Source organism: Vicugna pacos, chromosome 15 (genome assembly GCF_048564905.1).
Source record: "Vicugna pacos chromosome 15, VicPac4, whole genome shotgun sequence".
NCBI classification, from domain to species: domain Eukaryota; kingdom Metazoa; phylum Chordata; class Mammalia; order Artiodactyla; family Camelidae; genus Vicugna; species Vicugna pacos.
Genome location: NC_133001.1, coordinates 35,299,363 through 35,319,792, shown reverse-complemented (window position 1 = coordinate 35,319,792; position 20,430 = coordinate 35,299,363). Strand labels below are relative to the sequence as shown.

Here is a 20,430-nt window from a genome sequence, read left to right as displayed (position 1 = left end):
AAGCACGCACGCAAAGCCCGCGGCTTCCTTCCGCTTGGTCGGGTGACGTACTTCCTGCGGGGGCGGGTCCTCACCCGGAAACGGGCGCAATCCTCACACCTGGAAGGCGGGCTGCTGCGTGCGGTGTTCGGCAATGAGCGTCCTCGTGAGGGCCGGCGTCTGGCCGCTGAGAGCCGCGCGCGCAGGTATGTGTTCGCCGTGTCCGAGCCTCAGTTGCCCTGGGAACCGCCTAGGGCGCCTTCCTCAGTTTGGGGGCCTCCGAGGAGCTCTGGGCTGCAGACTGGAGTTCAGCCTCAGACACGAAATGGCTGCGTGGTCGTGGGCCAAGCGCGGACCTGCTGCGCCCGGTGGGCGTGCTGCGGCCCGGAGCCCGAGTTCCTGGCTTTGGCTCAGGTGAAGTGTTAAGGAAGCCGCTTTGAAATCACTCAGGCTGCTATGCTTGTAAATAGTAATATTTCTAATGAGTCCCGTTTAATGTGTGTTTTTTGCAGTCATTCCGTGTTTTTGGAGAGGAAAGTACTTCAGCTCCGGGAAGGAACCTGCAGAAAACAACCTGGTGACTCCTATGCTGCGACATCTTATATACAAAATTAAGTCTACTGGTCCCATCACCGTGGCCGAGTACATGAAGGAGGTCTTGACCAACCCAGCCAAGGTATGGGTCGGGGAGCCCGAGGACAAGGCCCGCTCTAGCAGCGCCGCCAGTGTGAACCGGGAGGGTTTGCGCCTAGAGGAGCCTCAGCCCTGGCAGGTGCCTTCCAGGCCAGGGGAGAGCCACACTCGAAGACCTGGGGACAGATAAATGAATCTGTCACTTGGGCTGGGCCAGGTCAAGTCAGCGGCAGTAGCATTAAAGAGAGGACAGATTTCAGAGATGTTCAGGAGACAGTGTAACTGATTGGACTTACAAGACGAGGGAAAGATGAGTACCTGGGTTGATGGCAGATACTGAGTCATTTCTCTGGGAGAAGGGAATGCAGAAGGAGGAAGAGCAGGTAAGTGTTTTAGGAGGGACAGGAAGGACAGAGTTCAGTCCGATGTGTGAATTTGAAGTTCAATGTGGTACTCAGGTGGAAATGTCCGATAAGCAACAGGAAATACGAGTTTCATGCGTGGACAGCTGTCTTAGGTTGACATCAGCAGGCATTGGAAGCATATTCTGGGTTTTATTCTTGAGAATGGAGGTCTGGGGCTTTATCTTTTAGTATTAAGCACTGTCACAGCTTTCTGACCTGTGTTTCCTTCTCTATTCTACAAAGTCATTTGATGAAAGCCTGCGATCCTTTTAGTTTAGGATATTTCGCCTTTAGTTGGGTTGAAATACGAGATCTGTGGAATTCTGGGGTTCATTTGGCCTTTTGATCTTGAATGTGATGGAGTGACTCAGGGTCCAGGGGTTTAGTAATGCCAGGGATCCTTTAATGCCTGTATGCAGTGTCACAATGTACTGAAAGTTCATATAGAGAGAAACTTTAGAACAAACATCTTTGGGTTAAAGTGGAGGTCCACTCATCATTTATCCATTTATTGAGGCGCCAAATGTGCCGGAAACTGTCTCAGGCACTGGGAATACTGCAGTGGACAGTAGAGCATGGCATTTATGTTCTACTGAGAAAATGAACTGTAAACAAGGAAACAAATAAAACAGGTTGATAGGATTGAAAGCAAGTGGTGCGGTGGGAATAGGGGTTGTAGAAGTTCCTCAGGTAGATGGTCAGGGAAACCAGTACATTTGAGCCGAGCGAGGCTTGAGGGATGGGGATAGGCCAGCCTGGCAAAAGACTGGGAGAAGCGGGTTCCCAGCAGAGGATCCAGAGGCACAAGGTTTTCAAGCTGGGAAGTGTCTTGGTGCATGCAGAGAAGAGTGCATGTGCCAGTGTGGCTCGAGGGCTGTGCCTGGGCAGGGGTGCTGATGATGAGGAAAGCAGTATGAGATGCATTTGGCAGGAGCGAGTTCATGCAATGCTTTCATGAAATTTACATTTTTGGGTTGTGCAATGGGAAATCTTCAGGAGGTGCGTTTCATGTATATCGTGGTGGCAGTGACATCAAGATGGAGACAGTAAGTGAGCAGATGGCTGTAAGAATCTGGAGTTCCTGAGAAGGATTCAGTATGCATATAAAAATTTGGTCATCATCAGTATATAGATGACATTAAAATCAAAGGAATCAGGTAGAGTATACTTGGAGAAAAGGAGGTTTTTCAGGATTAAGCCTTGAGGTAACTGTCAAATTTAGAGTAGATGTTCTTAACCTAGGGATCCTTGAATAGAAATCAAGGGGTTTGTGAACTTGGATGGGAATAAAAATTGCACTTAGTCTTCATTAGTGTGTTTCTAACTGAAGTTGAGTATTTCTCTGATTATAAACGTAGGTGACAACCATAGCATCAGCACTACTTAGAAATCACTGATACTGTCATATCACAACAGAGTGATCATAGGTATCGCAAAATACTGTTGTATTTCTCTGCACTTCACAACTTCATTATTTATTAGAACTTCAGCTCCCATTTGTTTTTTAGTACACCTAGAAGAAGATGCATGTAAATTCCTATATCACAAATTTGTTTTAAAAATATTTGAAAAGTATTTTTCAGTTGATTTCATTTTTAATCCTGTGTGTTTTCAGTTCTGTGCATTTAAAAACATTCTTTGGAGAGTCTGTGGTCTTCACTAGGCTGCTGGAGTGGTTCATCTCTCATACACACACACAGAAAACCACCCCTGAAAAGCTTACTTATGAAGGGAAAGAGAAAGGCTAGATGGGAGATGCCATATGGAGTGAAAAAGAAATTTTTTAAAGATGAAGGTGACTTAATTATGTTTCTAATGCTGAAGGGGAAAAGTTGAAGCTGTGAGAGAAAGGCGATGATGAAAAGATCCTGGCCCATCAGGCTCATGTGAGAAATGGGGCTCCAGCTGGAGCCCTGGGTTACGTCTGGATAAGAGTAGAAGCTGTAGGCATTTCAGCTCTTGAGTCCGAGCAAAGAAGAGGAACAGGTGGAGGCCAGATGGGGTCAGGAACCTGAGGAAGTCTGTTTAATAACATTCTTTAATCTCGTGTGGGCAGGAGCCCAGGTCACCTGCTGAGAGTCCGTTTGGAGAAGAAGAGGCTTGAGGAGCATAGGGAATTTTTAAGAACAATTCCCAAGTGTTTCTTGGAGGTTAGACATTATGCTAAAACTTGGGATATGAAGGTAAAGAAGACATAGTCCTGTCCCTCAAATGCCTAATCCTTCTGGTGGAAACTGCTGGATTAAGTTTGAGGTTAGAGAGCTGGAGGAGGAGGTCAGGGAAGTTAGCATTTGAGCAGATTGAATCTTACTGAGTATAAGCTTGCCAGGGAGAGGTGGAAAAGGAGAAGGGGGAGCATTGCAATGGCATGGATGTGGACAGGCAGGGTGATTAAAAAAACAAACAAACTTTTTATTGTGTTGTAACATTCATATAGAAAAATGCATAAATCACATGTATACAGCTTGATGAATTTTCACAAAGTGAACACTCCCATGTAAAAAGCACCCAAGGTCAAGAAACAACAGCAGCAGGAAGGGCTAATTTGAAACAAAGTGAGAATTTGGGAGAGGAGGCTGGAGGGGTGGGCAGGGCCTTACTGTGCTGGGTTGTGGGAGCAGGAGGGGGAGGGCAGGGCTGGAGGGTAGGGATGGACATTCCATGGCTTCTGCCTTTACAGTCAGGGAATTGTTTTCCTACCAGTTCTGCAAAATGACTGTTACTTTGTAAAATTTATGTGAAGACATTATTTATTTTGGTTGTTTAGAAGAGAGAACCTTCTTATGAAATACCTGTTTATTTCATCATGTACATTATATAAGATTTTGGAGGGCTGTTTTAAAAAGCTTATTTGAAAACAATTATTTTTCCATTTTTTCTTTTTACATAGGGATATTATGTGCACCGTGACATGCTAGGAGAAGAAGGAGATTTTATTACTTCACCTGAAATAAGTCAGATCTTTGGGGAGGTAATACTCAGTGTAAAACTAAGAGAAACTAATTATCACCAACATTTGAGAGCAGATCAAGTAGTATTGTTCTACGATACTGGTCTACTGCTTTGTTTCTGTTAGTCATCAAAAGTTTTAAGTTTTTAGTAGTTTATATACTGAAGGATAGAGGACATTGGAAAAGTCCTTTATTATAAAAAAGGAAATGTAGAGATGTGAGAGACAGAAGGAAAGAGAAGGAAAAGATATGGAAGGAAAGATGTTGGAAAAGAAGCGAATCAGATGAACAATGAGAATGGGAGGACAGAGACAACAGGCAAGGTGAAGAAGGAGGCTGAGTGTCCCCAAGAAGGAAGAGAGAAAAGATACAGAACACTGAGGAATTAGTGGAGTCAAGATGCTCTCTAAAGCCCCCACGCCTTGTTTAGCCATATTAATAGTAGAAATCTCCCTTTAAGGATCTCTGAATTCTTTTCAGGAATTCTAGTTCATTTACTTTCTTATAAGAACCTTTGATCAGTTTAGAAATAGAAAATAGTACACAAAAGGAAGAAGAATCTAGGTGTTAAAAATATTAATTATGCCTAAAAGCTATGTAATTATTGAAATCACATGAATATGAAGAAATGGCTTAATCATATTTCATAGGTCTGTCTGCTTTTAAATATTAGTACTTTTCTGTAAGTGATAATCCTCTTATCTGTGACACAGGACCTCCTATAGCGGAGGCTGCCTTTTAACTAGATATTTTTTTTCTGTTACTAAGTGGTTTCTTCCTTAGTGCTGTCTGTTGTGATGTAGTCCCAGAAGTTTGTGTGTGTGTCTATACGTATGTGAACATATTAAACATACGAAAACATTTTGCTTTCTGGCGTAAAGTGTATACGGTTTTATATTGTGGTATACATTTATGATTTATAACACTTTAATGTAGCTTTTTCCTTGTCACAGCTTCTAGGAATATGGTTCATTAGTGAATGGATAGCCACTGGAAAAACTGCAGCTTTCCAACTGGTGGAACTGGGCCCAGGCAGGGGTACCCTCTCAGGAGATATTTTGAGGGTAGGTAATAAAAGAATGTCTTAAAGTCTTATGAACATGAATCTTGGTCCTTTTGATTAAGTTTGAAAACTTTGTTATTTCCTTGGCATTTGAGTCCTACCTCCTTAATCTCATATTTCTCAGCTAAAATATAATTTCAGAATTATATAGTGAATCATTACCTACTGTTGTCTGTAATCTTAAAAAAAAATGGGGGCAAGGGAAGAATGTAAAAGCTAAAAGTATAAAACATTTAGAAGGCATTATGGGAGAATATATTTGTCTCTGAGTAGGGGGAGAGTTTTTTAAATTATGTAAAAAGCAGAATCCATAAAGGAAAAGATGGATAATTTCAACTACATTAACATTAAGAACTTTTTTGTTCTTTAAAGAAACTACAAACTTTTTGTTCTTCAAAGACGGTGTAAAGAAAATGATGAGACAAGCCACAAAGTGGGAGAAGTTACTTGCATCACATATAACCAACAAAGGAATGGTAGTTAGAATACATAAAGAATTCCTTTAAATCAGTAAGAAGGTGACAGATAACTCAGTGGAAAAATTCAGGCCAAAGACGTGAACAGGCCCATTATAATAGAGGAAATATGGCCAATAAAAACAAGATGTTCAGACTCATTGGGAGTCAAGGAAATGAACATTAAAATCACAATGAGTAACCACTGTACCCTCAAGATTAGAGTCTGACAACATGAAGCTGTGGTGAGGATGGGGCATGTGGGGAACTCTCACATACAACTTGTAAGAGTATAATCTGGTGCAACCCCTATGAATAGCTACTGGGCATTATCTTCTAACATCAGTTACTTACATTCTATGGCCCAGCATTTACTGGTAGGCATGTACTCTGGAGGAACTAGTGCTTACACGTACCAGGAGACATGTGCAAGAAGATAGTAGCATTGTTTAGAATAGCCCAAAACTGAAAACAACCCAAGTGCTTATTGGTGGGAAAACAGATCAATAAATTGTGGTATAGTCACACAGTGGAATACCAAGTGCTGTGAAAATGCATGAAATCCAGCAGAAAGAAATAATACTCAACATGGAACTCAATATTTTATTGCTTGAAAATAGCAATCTGTAAAAGAACTTACATCATTTGATTGTATTTATATAAAATCTAAAAATAACTAACATTAAATAATATGTTTGGTGGTACAGATTTAGTTAGTATCACTCGAGGTTCAGAATGGTGGTGACATCTGAGGTTGAGAGTGGACGTGGCTTTAAAGGTAAGAGTCATGTCCTGTTTCTTTACCCAGACAGTGGATATTATTACATGTATCATCCCATCATTCTGCCTAATAGATATTTTATAAAAGCATTAAAAAGAAGGAGGATTGTTTGTAGTATGTGACAAATAATTGTATTTAATAAACTTCTGTAGTTTACACTGTTTTGGAACCCAGTACTTTTTTTGAGTTAATTTTGGGTATACTTGGCAGTTCCGTATAAAAAAATCATATGTTCAGTTTCAAGAAATTAAAATTTCTTTTGCTATCTGATTTTTGCTTGAAATAAGGAATTGAAGGGTTTTTTCAAAAAGAAAATTAACAAACATCTGACTCCTGATTATATTGCATTTTGGAGGGAAAAAAGCTCTACTGATTTAAATTTCCAGGGCTCTATTTAGCTCCTTAATTGGCAAAGTTATTTGAATATAAAAATCTTTAACAAGATTCTCAAATAATATTTTTTTTTGTTTCAAGTACTTTAAAAATTAAGCCCACAGCTCTTAAAATGTATGAAGGATGCTTCCCTACATTAAGTCCTAAGAACTTTAAAAAGCCAAAGAATGTAAAGGAATGTAAGGAGAATAGCCAAAGATGTAATTACAGACTTTTTTAAAAAAAAATCATACTTTATGAAGGATTTTTGTCTTGGGAAGTTCTTCCATATGTGGTTTCATCTCAAAACTAAATTTGGAAAAGTCATTATTTTCAGTCTGTATCTGTGTGTTGAGATCTCAGAGTAGGAGGCAAATCACCAGTGAAAATTAAATTCAAATAAAAAATATTGATGTATTTTATGTTATTGACATTGAATTTTTAGCATTAAAATAATAATACAACATTAGTATATTCCTTTTTTTCTCATGCTTACAATAGCACAAAAGAAAAAAAATTGTGTAGCTAAGAAAAAATTGAATGTGGGAAAGAATTTCAAAATTAAATTGTCAGGTTATTGTGCCATTCATGTCTGACTTCCTGAGAACGTTTAATCACCTCAGAGGTGAGATTATTCTGTAGACTTAGCAGCTTTTTAAAATGAAGCCTAGCTCTCTCTCTGCCCTTGAGCTCACTGTGTGGCCCCAGGTGTGATATGTAATTTCCAGGTCTTGTAAATAATAAACCTCTGTTTTTTCAAAAAAAAAAAAAAAAGGGGTACATACATTTTATTTCCTTCATCTTTTTTTAGGTTCCCTAATATGAATCATTGTTTTTATTGGAAGCTAAAGCTTTTATTTTCATTTGTTAATCATAATCCTAATTTTTATCAGTGGGAAACCAAAGTGTGTACTGTTCATTTCTTACATAGACCATGTTTGATAACTTATAGTCAAGATTCTCATGGACTGCTGGAGAGTGCTGTGTAAGGAAGAAATTTCTCTGAAACCAATTATTACTTCTGCTGTGACATGAGCAAATTATTGAGATAAATGGTTAGAAAACCTCAGATCTACTCAGCACATTGTATTTTGCCAATTTCTTCTTTTTATATTTAGGTGTTTAGTCAGCTTGGATCTGTGCTGAAAAACTGTGACATTTCAGTACATCTGGTAGAGGTGAGCCAAAAATTAAGTGAGATTCAAGCATTAACATTGACTGAAGAGAAGGTCCCATTAGAGCGAGATGCTGGAGCCCCAGTATACATGAAAGGTGCCACTAAGTCTGGAATTCCAATTTCCTGGTACCGAGATCTGCAGGATATTCCAAAAGGTAATTATTTTACATTGATTAATGAAAGAAGTTTGACCACACCTCCTCACAATAGTGATCAGTGACCACAACGTTGTAGAGCAACATAGTAGATTGAGTTAGTGCCTCCAAGTGTCTTACCTGTGGAGGACAGTGAGCCTTTTTCCTAGAGAAGAGCGCTGTATTAGAAAACAAAATCCCCTGACGTTGAGGAGCAGTGATTTTATGTGGTGTCACAAGACTAAACCAAACCAAAACCAACATACAGATTTTTGTTGTGCTTTTTTGCTTTTCCCTACCCCTAAGATAGGATGATGAAGCAGCCCAAGGCAATGGGGGCTGAAGGAAGTGTTACTCATGGGTTTACTTTAATTATCTCATCTTTCGATAACCCTTCCTTGGCCTAAAGGCAAGCAAGCATGGTGGGAAAATCCCCCGCAGCCTTCGGGACTCTTGTATTGATGAGCCCTAGCTCAAATCACGGGTGCTTGTCCTACCTTGGCAGGGCAGCTCAGCCGTTCCTGGCTTTAATCGTCTAAGTTGATGGCAGGAAATTCAAATCCTCTTCCAGCTAACAAATTTGAGTTCTGATTTCTTTCAGGCCTACTGATAAATAAAAGACTAAGCTGATAATTGGGATATTTTGTCTTTTGACTCTCTATGGGGAAAATGAGAATAGTGATAATTCTTCCTTTGTACTTTCTGCAGAGTGGGTTTGCCATGAGGAGGTGGATGATTCTGTGATAGTGATGATTACAGGAGCATCACAAGTTCAGTTATGAAGAACTATGCATTTTTCTTTTGTTAGTGTTCACAAGAGCTGTTGATTGCCTTGAAAATGCTGAAATGTTAACTTTTTCTTCTGTTTTTAAATAGGGTTCAGCTTTTATCTTGCACATGAATTTTTTGATGTTCTTCCTGTGCATAAGTTTCAGGTATTGATGGGGAAAAAAGTCACATTTATAATTGAATAACAAAGAGCCTTATGTTGTAAGAATAAACATTTATGGTATTTAAGTATTATTTGGCGAAGTTAGCTGTATTTGGAAGTTTGATGAATACAAATAACTGAAAAAAAATCTTAATTCTCTTAGGATTATTGTTAACAATTCTTAATTCTCCTGAGATAAAGACGTGTGGGGATGTAAGAGGTTATATGGCTATAGGAAATGAAGGGTTATTTTCTAGCAAATATTTTTAAATTCCAAAGATTAAAATTTTTCGTCACTTTTTCCTGTGAGGAGATGTAAGATTTAGTGGCAGTGTGTGTATACTGGTGACTTCTAAGTACATACTGGTATGTAGTCATTTGTTAATTAGTCCTCTTAAGTCTGCTTTCCATTCTGAGGGCACTTTTCATGCTGCTAATTTTCTCCTCCATTTCTCATCTCATAATATCAGTAGTTTGCATCTGTCAGTCTGCTCATATTTTTCAAAGGAAATGAACTAATGCCTTTAAATAATTTTAAGTGATCAAGTGCTCTGTAAATGTTAGTTATCTTATTTATGGTAAGGGGAGAAGACTTAAATTATTTTGGTGGAGGTAATTTGAGAACAAACTTACAAAAATTTGTTCTTTTGTGTTTAGAAGACACCACATGGATGGCGAGAGGTCCTCATTGATATTGATCCACATGTGTCTGATAAGCTGAGGTTTGTTTTGGCACCTTGTGCCACCCCAGCAGAAGCCTTCATACAAGTAGGAATAAGTTTTTTTTCTTAGTTTATTGCCAACCAATTCTTCAGTCTTATTTTCTGAGTTACTATTTTAGAGTTCTTTGCAACGTGTGAGGTACTTTTTATTAATAGTGAAAAGTGCACAGGCTCTAAAGTCAGGAGACTGGGTTCAAATAATTTCTTAGCTGTGTGAGAAAGTCAGCACTCACTCAGCAAGTCCCTGACTGTCTCTACCTCAGTTTCCTATCAAATGGCCACAATGGTGTCTACCTGAAAGAAGTTGTTATCTGTGAAAACAGTGTAGTACAGTGTGTAGTAAAGTAACAATAACATTTATTGAGTATTTTGTATGTATGACTCTGTTTTCTCATTTAATTCTCAAAACAAGTCTAGTAGGTAAATTTTATCATCACTCTCTTTGAGCTACTATCAGAGCATGCCTTTTTTCTCAGGCTTCCACCCCGATCTAAATTTGATTCTAGACTGCCCGAATGGTACATTTTCTGCTGCTTTCTCTTGTCCTCAAGGAATAACTACAAGAGCCTATCAGATATATCTTGGGGTTGTGTTTAAAAGTTCAGAAAAAACCTGTCCTTCTCAGGAATGTTTGGACGTTAGGTTGCCTGTTTTATTCCTTTTTCTCCAGCTCAGAAAAAAAAGATTTCTACTTTCTGGACCATAACTAAGAACTTCTGCTTCAGAAGTTACCGATTTTAAATGTAAAAGAGCTTTTAAACATAAACCTATGAATTAAGTTTTCTTTTGCAAAGGATAAGGTTAAAATATCGGCCTAACTGCTTGTGAGCATTTTTCTTTTTGTATATTCTGGCTACCTAATTTTACCTGAGTGAGAGACAAATTCATAAAGCTACCAAGAGCTAACCCACTGGCCCTGGGAATTGTGATTCTTTTTAGTTCCTGATTTGAATGGTATACAGTTATGAGGGAGGGAGTGATGATTTTCCCTGTCATTTGGATGGGGCCAGTGGTAAAGGGATCTGTTGTCTTGAAGGGCATTCTCACGGTAAGAATGTTGGTATGGGATGCCGAGGCGTGTCAGTTTATGCCTGAAGCAGCTGACCCCATGGTTGTTACAGTTAAGTCACAGTAATTTATTTAATAGCACTGGGGGCTAAGTGGTTTGTTGTTTCATTTAATCCTCACAGTAAGCCTAGGATATGTGCTGAGGAAACAGACTGTGAAAGGTGAGGTAACTTGTCTGTAATAGCAGTGGGAGAGCTGAGACTCAGGGGCTGAGTCTGGCAGACTGTACCTGGTAGACTTGTGCCATTATAGTCAGGGACATCGGGGCAGGGCAGGAGGGTGTTGGCGTTTAGTAGGATGTTAGGAGGGAGCAAAAGTTAATGTATGTTTAAATGATGAAGAAAAATTTCTTTTGTTATCACAGGAATTAGTGAAATTTTACACTAATACGAGTCAAGTTGACAGGTATTACTGCTGTCATTTCACTTGTTAAGCTAATAAGCACTTACTGAGGACCTTTAGTTAATCGTTGAAAATCTTGAGAAATAAGGCCCTCGGGGATATTGACGCTAGTTTATAAGCTGATATTATTAGATATAGGGCATATCGTTGGGGTACCTTTTGCCCCCAAAGAAGGCAAATATACTTGCTTAATAGGATGTGTTTTGTTATATTGGATTTATATCATTTATTCTAGCTGCACAATTTTTTGAGTGTCTCTTATGTGCCAGGCACTGTTCTAGGCAGACAAAAATTCCTTTTCCATGAGTTCAACCCAGCAGAATATATTTATACGAATTGATATAAAAGTATAATCACCATAAAAAATGATAATGTACCTTTTTATAGACGGCATTAAAATTAAAATATCTTTGTAAACTTAGTGGACAGCATCTGAGAACCAAAGAGTTCTGTATAATATAAAGGACATCATGTGAAAAGTTGAGTGTAGACAATGTATTCATGTTGAGAAGAAATTTATTTTTATTGTAACTGAGAAATGCTCATTGTCGAAAATTCCTAAGGAAGCAGGTCTTTTGAATGATGTATTTTGATTCAACTGTTCCCTTACTAGTGTGATGAAACAAGGGATCACGTGGAAGTGTGTCCTGATGCAGGTGTTATTATTCAGGAACTTTCTGAACGCATTGCAGTAACTGGAGGTGCTGCTCTGATTGCTGATTATGGTCATGATGGAACGAAGACCGATACCTTCAGAGTATGTATAATTCAGTCCCATGATTTATCAGAATTTAATTGGTAATTTACTTGTAGTTGTTGTTTGTTAGGTTTGAAACTCATTGAAGATCTTTATCTTCTTTGTTTTCCACAGTGCCTAGCATTGTTGTATTATACTGTTTTGTAATTAATCCATGTTTTTATTATTACCCTTAACCCTGTATCTTACTGTCCACCTATCATTTGAACGGAGTCTGAATTGTCTACATTATTTCTTAAGTTGCAGAACCTAGGTTTGCATATATCCTAGTAAGCATCTACTACAAATGGATTTTCTTAAAATTTTCTCTTCCTCCTTTATTTAAAAAAGATTTGGTACTACTTTGAAGGTTTGATCTAGCTACTGTAGTCATTCTAACTTTTTCTATCATGTTTTCGACTTTTTTCTCCTCTTTTGGTGTATTCTGCTATCCTTCCTCTACATCCTTTCTTATGTTCTTTGAATATAATATGATCGATCAATTCTGTCCAATACACTTCAGTTGAAATACATTTACCTCGATGCCATTAGTCATTTTCTAGATCTTTTGTTCTCAGTTTCTAACTTTATTTAAGAAAAACCTGGAGAGTTTTATTAAAAATTCTGGTTCCCTTGCCTTACCTCTAGGATTCTGATCCACTAGGTCTGGGTGGAGTCCAGTAATATATTCTCAGGTGATTCTGATGCATATAGTTGATGGATACACTTTGTGTAACAGTGTCTAGGTTCTGATAACCTGGATTCATCTGGAAAATTATCTCTTCTATCTTGTCACCGTGGGCATTATTAAAAATGTTAAACAGTTGTCAAAAGGAGCGTCTCCAGGCACTCCAAGATAGCACTTTATGTTGGCTTTTCCACATAGCATCTCACTTGAGGAAAAGGTGCTACCTCATTAAGCTTGTAAACCACTGATTTAGGCCATATTTTCCTTCTTAACAGTTATGTAAAATGTACCAAAATGATAGCATTTATTTAATCTTTAATGATAACAATAAAGACAAAAACTTATCATTTAAAAAATTATGTTCAAGGGGTTTTGTGGCCACAAGCTTCACGATGTCCTGATTGCCCCAGGAACAGCAGACCTAACAGCTGACGTGGACTTCAGTTACTTGCGCCGAATGGCACAGGGAAAAGTAGCTTCTCTGGGTCCAATACAACAGCAAACATTTTTAAAAAATATGGGCATTGATGTCCGGCTGAAGGTAATCATTTATTTTATTTCACTATCATTATATATTTTAATTTCATAGTGTTTCAATATGTATTTTAAATATTAAGTTCACCTGGCCTTAATGCTCTTGAGGTTAGATCCCTGGTGTTCCAGTCTTTTTAGTAGTATGGGATTCAGTGTAACCAGACAGCCTGGGGGTGGAGCTGCCTGGTAAGTTTTATGCATCTCCATATGAGGTAGAATTAAGACTTCCAAATAGTGTTTATGTTCACTAAGAAAATTTGAATGTGAGTATAAGTATGAATTTTATAACTATTTTGATGACATCTTAACCCTTCAGTGTAGATCAGACCATCTGAGAATATGTTAAACATACAAATCCCTAGGTTTGGGTCAGAGTAACCTGTGTTTTTAATAAACACTCTGTGATTCTGAGGCAGGTGATCGAAAATCACATTTTAAGCACTACTTTATTGAATAGCTAATATTAGAAATACTAAGTCATTAGTATTGCTGCATATACCTAGGAATCCTTTCTTCTGGTTATTTTTAATAAAAAATTTTTCTTTTCAGGTTCTTTTAGATAAATCAGATGAACCATCATTGAGGCAGCAGTTACTTCAGGGATATGATATGTTAATGAACCCTAAGGAGATGGGAGAAAGATTTAACTTTTTTGCCTTGCTACCTCATCAGAGACTTCATGGTAGGAATCATCAGATAAATGCATTGCAGTCAGAACCCTCTCCATCACCTGTCGCTGGGTTTAGTGAACTTGTTTGGCGGTGATACTTCAATTTGGACTTTTTACCCCCAAGTCTGCCTAAGAAACCAGAATAAAGAGAACATATGTATCACAGGTAAAATAAGTATTAAAATATTTTATTGCTTCACAGCCAATAAAAATAGCCCATCTTATTTAAAGTACAACTAAACAATGATCTTTTAAGATTGTTTGACTCTTGGTACAAATGTGTGTTCTCAATTTAATGAAACATATTATTGAGTTTCCTCTAATAAGGCTACTTACTGCATTTTTATTTTAAAAAGTAAACATGAATACTGATTGGTTTAATAAAAACTGGAAACAACCTAACTGGCCATTCACAGGGGGCTGATTAAATAGAACTATCAGATATTATTTATAAAATGAGGTAGAGCAACATGTTCTGACATAGAAAGATCTCTAAGACTTAGTAAGTGAAAGAAGTAGGGTACAAAGTGTTCCACAGTTATGATTCCATTTTTGTTGGAGAAAAAGCTACATTTAAAGGAGTGCTTGTGAGTAATTTATAGCAATTACAACACTAAATGCAGACTAGTTGTTTTCTTTGGTATTTACTTGTATATGAAAGGAAAGAAAGGATGGACAGTAATCACTATTTATTGAAGAGTCTGTTCTTTCTTTATTGTAAATTCTTGCCTTCTTTGTTGTAGAATAATTTATCATAGGTGTGTGCGTTTATTTCTGGGCTCTCTATTCTGTTCTATTGATCTATGTGTCTGCTTTTGTGCCAGCACCATGCTGTTTTGATTATTGTTGCTTTATGGTATAGTCTGAAGTCTGGGAGAATGATGCCTTCAGCTTTGTTCTTTTTTCTCAAGATAGCCTTGGCAATTTGGGGTCATTCATGGTTCCATATAAATTTTAGTTTTGTTCTAGTTCTGTGAAAAATATCATGGGTTTTTTTTGATAGGGATTGCATTAAATCTGTAGATTGCTTTGGGTAGTATGGACATTTAAACAGTATTAATTTTTTCAATCCAAGAACACAGGATATCTTTCCATTTCTTTGTATCATTTTCAGATTCCTTCATGAGTATTTTATAGTTTTCAGAGTATAGGTCTTTCACTTACTTAGTAAAGTTTGTCTAGGTATTTTATTCTTTTTTATGTGATTTTAAATGAGGTGTTTTTACTTTCTGATAGTTTGTTATTAGTGTTTAGAAAAGCAAGAGTTTTGTGTATTAATCTTACACCCTGCAGCTTTCCTCAATTCATTTATTAGTTCCAGTAGTTTTTTGGTGGAGACTAGGGTTTTCTATATATAGTGTCATGTCGTCTGCAAATAGGGACAGTTTTACCACCCCCCTTCCAATTTGGATGCCTTTTACTTCCGTTTCTTTTCTGATTGCTGTGGCCAAGACTTCCAATTCTGTGTTAAATAGAAGTGAAGAAAGTGGGCATCCTTGCCTTGTTTCTGATTTTAGAGGAAAGGACGTTAGCTGTGGATTTGTCATAAATGGCCTTTATTATGTTGACATATGTTCCCTGTTTATCAACTGTGATCAGAGTTATTATCAATGAATGACTTAAATTTTGTCAGGTGCTTTTTCTGTGTCCATTGAAATGTGATTTTATCCTTTTGTTAATGTGGTGTATCACATAGATGGATTTGCGAACACTGAACTATCCTTGCATCCCTGGAACAAATCTCACTTGGCCATAGTGTATGATTCTTTTTATATATTGTTGGATTCAGTTTGCTAATATTTCATTGAGGGTTGTTACATTTGTATTCATCAGAGCTGTTGGCTTGTGATTTTCTTTTTTTGTAGTGTCTTTACTAGGTGTTGGTACCAGGGTAGTGGTGGCCTTATAGAATGAATTTGAGTGTTCAGTCTTCAGTCTTTTGGAATAGTTTGAGGAGAGGTATTAGCTCTTTTTCACATGTTTAGTAGAATTCCCCTGTGAAGCTGTCCTGTCCTGGACTTTCGTTTGCTGGGAGTTTTTTAAATTACAAATTCAGTTTCACTGTTAATAATTGGTCTGCTCAGATTGTCTATTTGATTTAGTATTGGCAGGTCGTATGTTTCTAGAAATTTGTCTGTTTTTTCTAGGTTGTCTCTCTGTGGTATTGCTTGTTATTTCTCCTCTTTCACTTCTTATTTTATTTGGGTCCTCTCTTTTTTCTTCTTGAGCCTGGCTAAAGGTTTGTCAATGTTATCTTCTCAAAAAAACCAGCTCTTGGTTTCATTTATCTTTTATTTTGTTTTATTTGTTTCCTGTCTGATCTTTATTATTTCCTTCCACCTGCTGATTTTGGGCTTTGTTCTTTTTCTAATTCCTTTAGGTAAGAGGTTAGGTTGTTTGTTTGAAATTTTTCTTGTTTCTTGAGGTAGGCCTTATACTGCTATAAACTCCAATAATCATTATTAAATTTCCAAATCTGGAAATGGGTTTGAGGGGTGGGAAGAGACTTAAACCTGACATGTACTTAAAACATCAGAGTAAATGCAGACAACCTAGGAGGAATAATTTTCTAAATTGAGCTAATTCTCTTATTTCCCGGTAAGTGTCAAGATTTTGTTCTGTAAGTTCTCACTTTTTGGTTCACAGAACTTTTATATTAATACCAGATATATGGACTTTCTAAAGAATTGTTACATTAGCAACACAAATTTATAAGTTAGATTAAAGGAAAAGAATATTAGCCATATGTCTTGAATTTATAGCATAACTGTTTTGGGGGTTTATTGGCAGAATGATGAATGCTTGCTTTATATTGTTTCTTTTGCTTAACTGGGAACAGGACCAGCATTGTGTGTCTTACCCTAAAGTAAAGGAAGATGGAGGCCTTATTTTTCAGGTGCTGCCCAGCTTTGGACCATTCCTAGCCACCCTTATTCTATTTCCATATTTATTTTCTTCTTTTGAGAACTTGGTTGGAAAACTTTTGGAAGATGAAAATGCCCATAGTTGGCCCTTCCCAATTCTTAATACTTTTTATGGTTAAGGGGGAGGAGTCCGGCAGTGCTTCTTAAACCTAGAAATTTTACTTTGATTCTATGTATTTAGCTTGTTTAAGTCTTCTGGCAGTTGCAATAGTTGAATATTTGATGGCAGTTTCTGAAAAATTTACAGTTATAAATTATTACAAACTTTCATTCCAAAAAATGAGACCTGAGATAATTACCTCAAATTTTGTATAAAATTGTAATAATGAATTGTTTTTTATTTTAGTCAGTTAAAAAAAAAATCTGTGTTCTTAAATATAGCATTAGTTCCATTTACAAATACTATTTCCAAAAGAGTTTTCTTACCAAGGCTTGGGAAAATAACACAACCAAATAAAATTTTCTTTGGAAACCTCTACTAGAGATAGGCTCACATTTTCTCATGGAAAAGTATGGTGATATTTCTGGAAATACATTTTATTATCAAGCTTCTTTGAGGATATTTACAAAAAGTGGGATGTAACAAAAAATAAAAATGTACTAAACATTGCATTATAGACTACTTTGTACATTATCAAATGTTTCTAACAATAATTCTTATACAAATAGAACATGACTTCAAGACAAAAAAAGGTTATGCAGGTTATACAGTAACTGGAGAAATTATTCAACTCCAAATTATCTGACAGTGCTTTTACAATTTTTTTTTTTTAAAGAAAACTCAGGCATTCAACAACAAAAACAAAAAAGAGTGCAATTAATTTCATGGCTTGTAAAGTTTGATTATATAAGTATAGCAAACAGACATCATTCCAGTTAATTTTCATCTTATGCAGTAAAACCACAACAGGGTGCCTAATGACTCAGAATTACTTTGTTTTAGCATACTGATATAAATAGTTATTATTTTGGAGAAATTTGGAGAAGTCATCCTCTGTCACAAGGAAAATAATACATCTCCAAAAATTTTAAATTCCTATATGAGAATGAAATACTGAGAGACATTGTGGAATGTCACCTAGAGATATGTAGGGGTAGGCAGTATAGCAGAATGGTTATCAGGGTCGTAAGAGGGACTCTGGAGCTACAATGCCCGGGTTCAAATCCACATCCCAACTGCACCTTCAGCAGCTGGTTACATAATCTCCCTGTGCCTCCATTTCCTTATCTGAGAGATAGGGTTCATAATGCACTTACCTCATGGCTGTTGTGAGGTAAATTAAAACGTGTAGGACGCTCACAAAGGAGCACTGCATGTTTGCTTGTGTTCTCTCAAGTTATGTTTTTCTTCCTAGATGGGGAGTAGTTTCAAGGCTCTCTAGAGGCCATCTCAGTCTTAGTCTGTTGACAAGAAGAGCATTCCTTTCCTTTGCTAGCTCCAATTCAGTGGGCAGTGACAAGTTAACAGTTTTATAATTTTTAGTTTATTGAATATGTTCATAAATACCTGATCTTCACAACCAAATGTGAAGAAGGTAGAGGCAAGAATTACAGTCTTCATCATACAGACTGAGGAACTCGAGGCTCAGACAGACCGTCACTTGCCCAGGCCAATGCAGCCAGTAAGGAATGGAGCCAGATTTTTCGACTCCACATCTTTTGCTCTTTTTGGAGGGGGAAAAATAGTTTACAATGATTAACAAGGAATGAAGAAGTAAAAGACTACTAGGTTTTTTATAAGTGGATAGTCCCAGATCTTTACCTTTTTTTATGGGAGAGGAGAATTATTAGTAACATTTTAAAAACTATGAAAAAGTCTAATACTATATCTGGGTTAAAAAAAAAGATTCTTTCGCTGGCTGCTGGAGTTGAAATGTTAAAGAAACCCAAAAACTTATTCTTCTATTTGCTCAGCTGATAATATAGCCCTTTTCTTATAAACTGTTCCATGTTTCAGCCCAACCATGCCCTCAAACTGCTTAATGTTTTTATCAAATATCTATAAAGCTTTCCAAGCTTTTCTAAGCTGTAAGCTAAGGGAAGAAAGGATACTGTTTGCTGTTCTTTTCTAGAGCATTAACTGACTCTGCACTGGCCTTACTTTTAGCATGTATTTAATTTTCTTCCTCAAGTTATTCAACCCCGTGTACAGATAAATTGTGTACTTAAGAGTTCAGATCTAGACCCACTGAATGTTGGAATCCCATTGTGGCATCACAGCGGCATCAGTGGGATGTGAGTCTTTAGCAGCAGAGTTGAGCTATAAGAAAGCATACAAGACAACTCAGCACTTAGACCAGCAGTTCCTACTCCTGGTTTTGTACAATCAGTTGTCCCAAATTATCTTAGAGACTGTTGCAACATACAAAAAGATGACAACTTAGTTTTTATGTTGTGAAGAACATATTCAGAATTCCAACTCCAAAAAGGTTAAGGATCACTGTTTTGGTAAAAGAAGGTAAAGCAGTCCAGCACTCCTGTTCTAGGTGTCTAGGAAAATCCCCTCGATGCTTCCATGGTCAGTTAAACAAATGTTTAAAGTCCTTATAGGAAATGGCATGCTGGCAGCCTCTCAGTTATCGTGTAAATGCAAATGTGTTTAATAACCAACCTGCAACTCTTGTATGATCTGGTCAAGCTATGCAATAACTGGACTCCAGCCTGCCTTTTCCTCCTTTAAAAACATACAAGAACAGGAAAGGGAAGATAAATTAAGTGCCACTATTGTACTAAAGTGAAGGATTAGGAAAAAATACAAAAACCAGTTATTGCTGATGCTATAAAAATTTATGAAAAGCTTCACCTTGGGTTCCATTATGTGTTTTTATTACTCAGACTCCCCTCTTGTACCCGCTCATTATAAACTACAGTATTGGTGTCACTAATTCTTTACCGTATCTCCTCATGTCTTTGCATCCTTTCAGATGACAACCTACGGAGAACAAAAGTTGTGCAGGAAGTATCAGTCCATAACATGAAATCCTTCCTTGCTGAAGTTAGCTCACTGATAACTAAGGATCTTCTTCCATGTCATCTGGATTGGGAGCCATAATGAAGTGCTTTGGGTATACAAGGTTGTGTGTGTATGCATGGATTTCCCAGCGGGCATCATCACTTTCATGTGTAATGTAACGTTCACCAATGCGAGTTTCAAATTCTCTAAGATCAAGCCAAGTCTGATAGTCCTAGAAAAAAAATTGAAGTGATTATGAACCATAAAAGAAACAAGTTACTGTCAACCTTTTTTTTTTTTGCTCAGCACCCTAGTCATATAATTGGCAGCCCCTCCTCCTAAGCACTTGTTATACAATAAGTTCTATTTTGTAATATTTTAAATTATCAATGTTAAGTTAAAGATAAATGCTTTTTCAAATTTAGAGTCTCATGAAGAAAGTAGCTAGTTTATAAAACTTAAAAAGTTGCCTTAGGCTTCTGAGGTGGCTAATAACAACCACTAAAATATTTTGTTCTATATAATGAGAGGCCTATGCCTTACTCCTAAAAATAGGGGAAAATGATTAGAATCTATCATCAGGATAATGTAATAAATGCTGAGACAAATCATGATTACATCTGTTTTGAAGTTACTTCTACTACTCCCTTTAAAAGAGCTCTGAAGCTTTTCACTTTACTCTGACGTTTGGGTTATGTTTTTGACAAAACTATGCAATAGCTTTTGGGGGGATTAAGTCGAACATTTAAAATGGTGTATCTGATCTCGTCAATGCAAATATAAACCTTTCAGTTGACATTTTCAGAGTAAAATATATTTGACAGCATAATGTGTCATGCTCATCTTACAAAGG

At 37.1% G+C, this 20,430-nt stretch overlaps 2 protein-coding genes across 7 annotated transcripts in view; one reads left to right on the top strand and one right to left on the bottom strand.

Annotated features, from left to right (window-relative positions):
* The first annotated feature begins 9 nt into the window (after positions 1 to 9).
* NDUFAF7 (NADH:ubiquinone oxidoreductase complex assembly factor 7) lies at positions 10 to 20,375 on the top strand. 5 transcript variants are annotated; one of them, XR_004193138.2, is made up of 11 exons: positions 10 to 185; positions 492 to 655; positions 3,907 to 3,987; positions 4,921 to 5,031; positions 7,757 to 7,970; positions 8,826 to 8,884; positions 9,538 to 9,648; positions 11,686 to 11,829; positions 12,864 to 13,037; positions 13,580 to 13,866; positions 19,549 to 20,375. XR_004193138.2 is itself a non-coding variant. In XM_072937918.1 (11 exons), the coding sequence occupies exons 1-11, from the start codon at positions 134 to 136 to the stop codon at positions 19,674 to 19,676; spliced, it is 1,314 nt and encodes a 437-aa protein (XP_072794019.1). In that variant the 5' UTR covers positions 10 to 133; the 3' UTR covers positions 19,677 to 20,375. The 5 variants fall into 5 exon arrangements, 4 of the variants coding, with proteins under 4 accessions (XP_072794019.1, XP_072794018.1, XP_072794020.1 ...); XM_072937918.1 differs by having other exon boundaries at positions 11,743 to 11,829; positions 13,580 to 13,712; XM_072937917.1 differs by having other exon boundaries at positions 13,580 to 13,712.
* Positions 19,434 to 20,430, bottom strand: part of PRKD3 (protein kinase D3) — a 69,235-nt gene continuing 68,238 nt past the window's right edge. For both annotated transcript variants that reach the window (XM_072937914.1, XM_072937913.1), the window contains one exon: positions 19,434 to 19,809. In XM_072937914.1, coding sequence (XP_072794015.1) covers positions 19,636 to 19,809 — 174 coding nt within the window. In that variant the 3' untranslated portion in view covers positions 19,434 to 19,635. The remainder of the gene's footprint in view (positions 19,810 to 20,430) is intronic.

Bases quoted from the DNA above. Each gene is read 5' to 3' on its own strand.
- NDUFAF7 (XM_072937917.1), top strand. From the start codon at position 134: ATGAGCGTCCTCGTGAGGGCCGGCGTCTGGCCGCTGAGAGCCGCGCGC. The intron at 3,988-4,920 runs GTAATACTCAGT...TCCTTGTCACAG, and splicing joins TAAGTCAGATCTTTGGGGAG to CTTCTAGGAATATGGTTCAT. The intron at 5,032-7,756 runs GTAGGTAATAAA...TTTTATATTTAG, and splicing joins TCTCAGGAGATATTTTGAGG to GTGTTTAGTCAGCTTGGATC.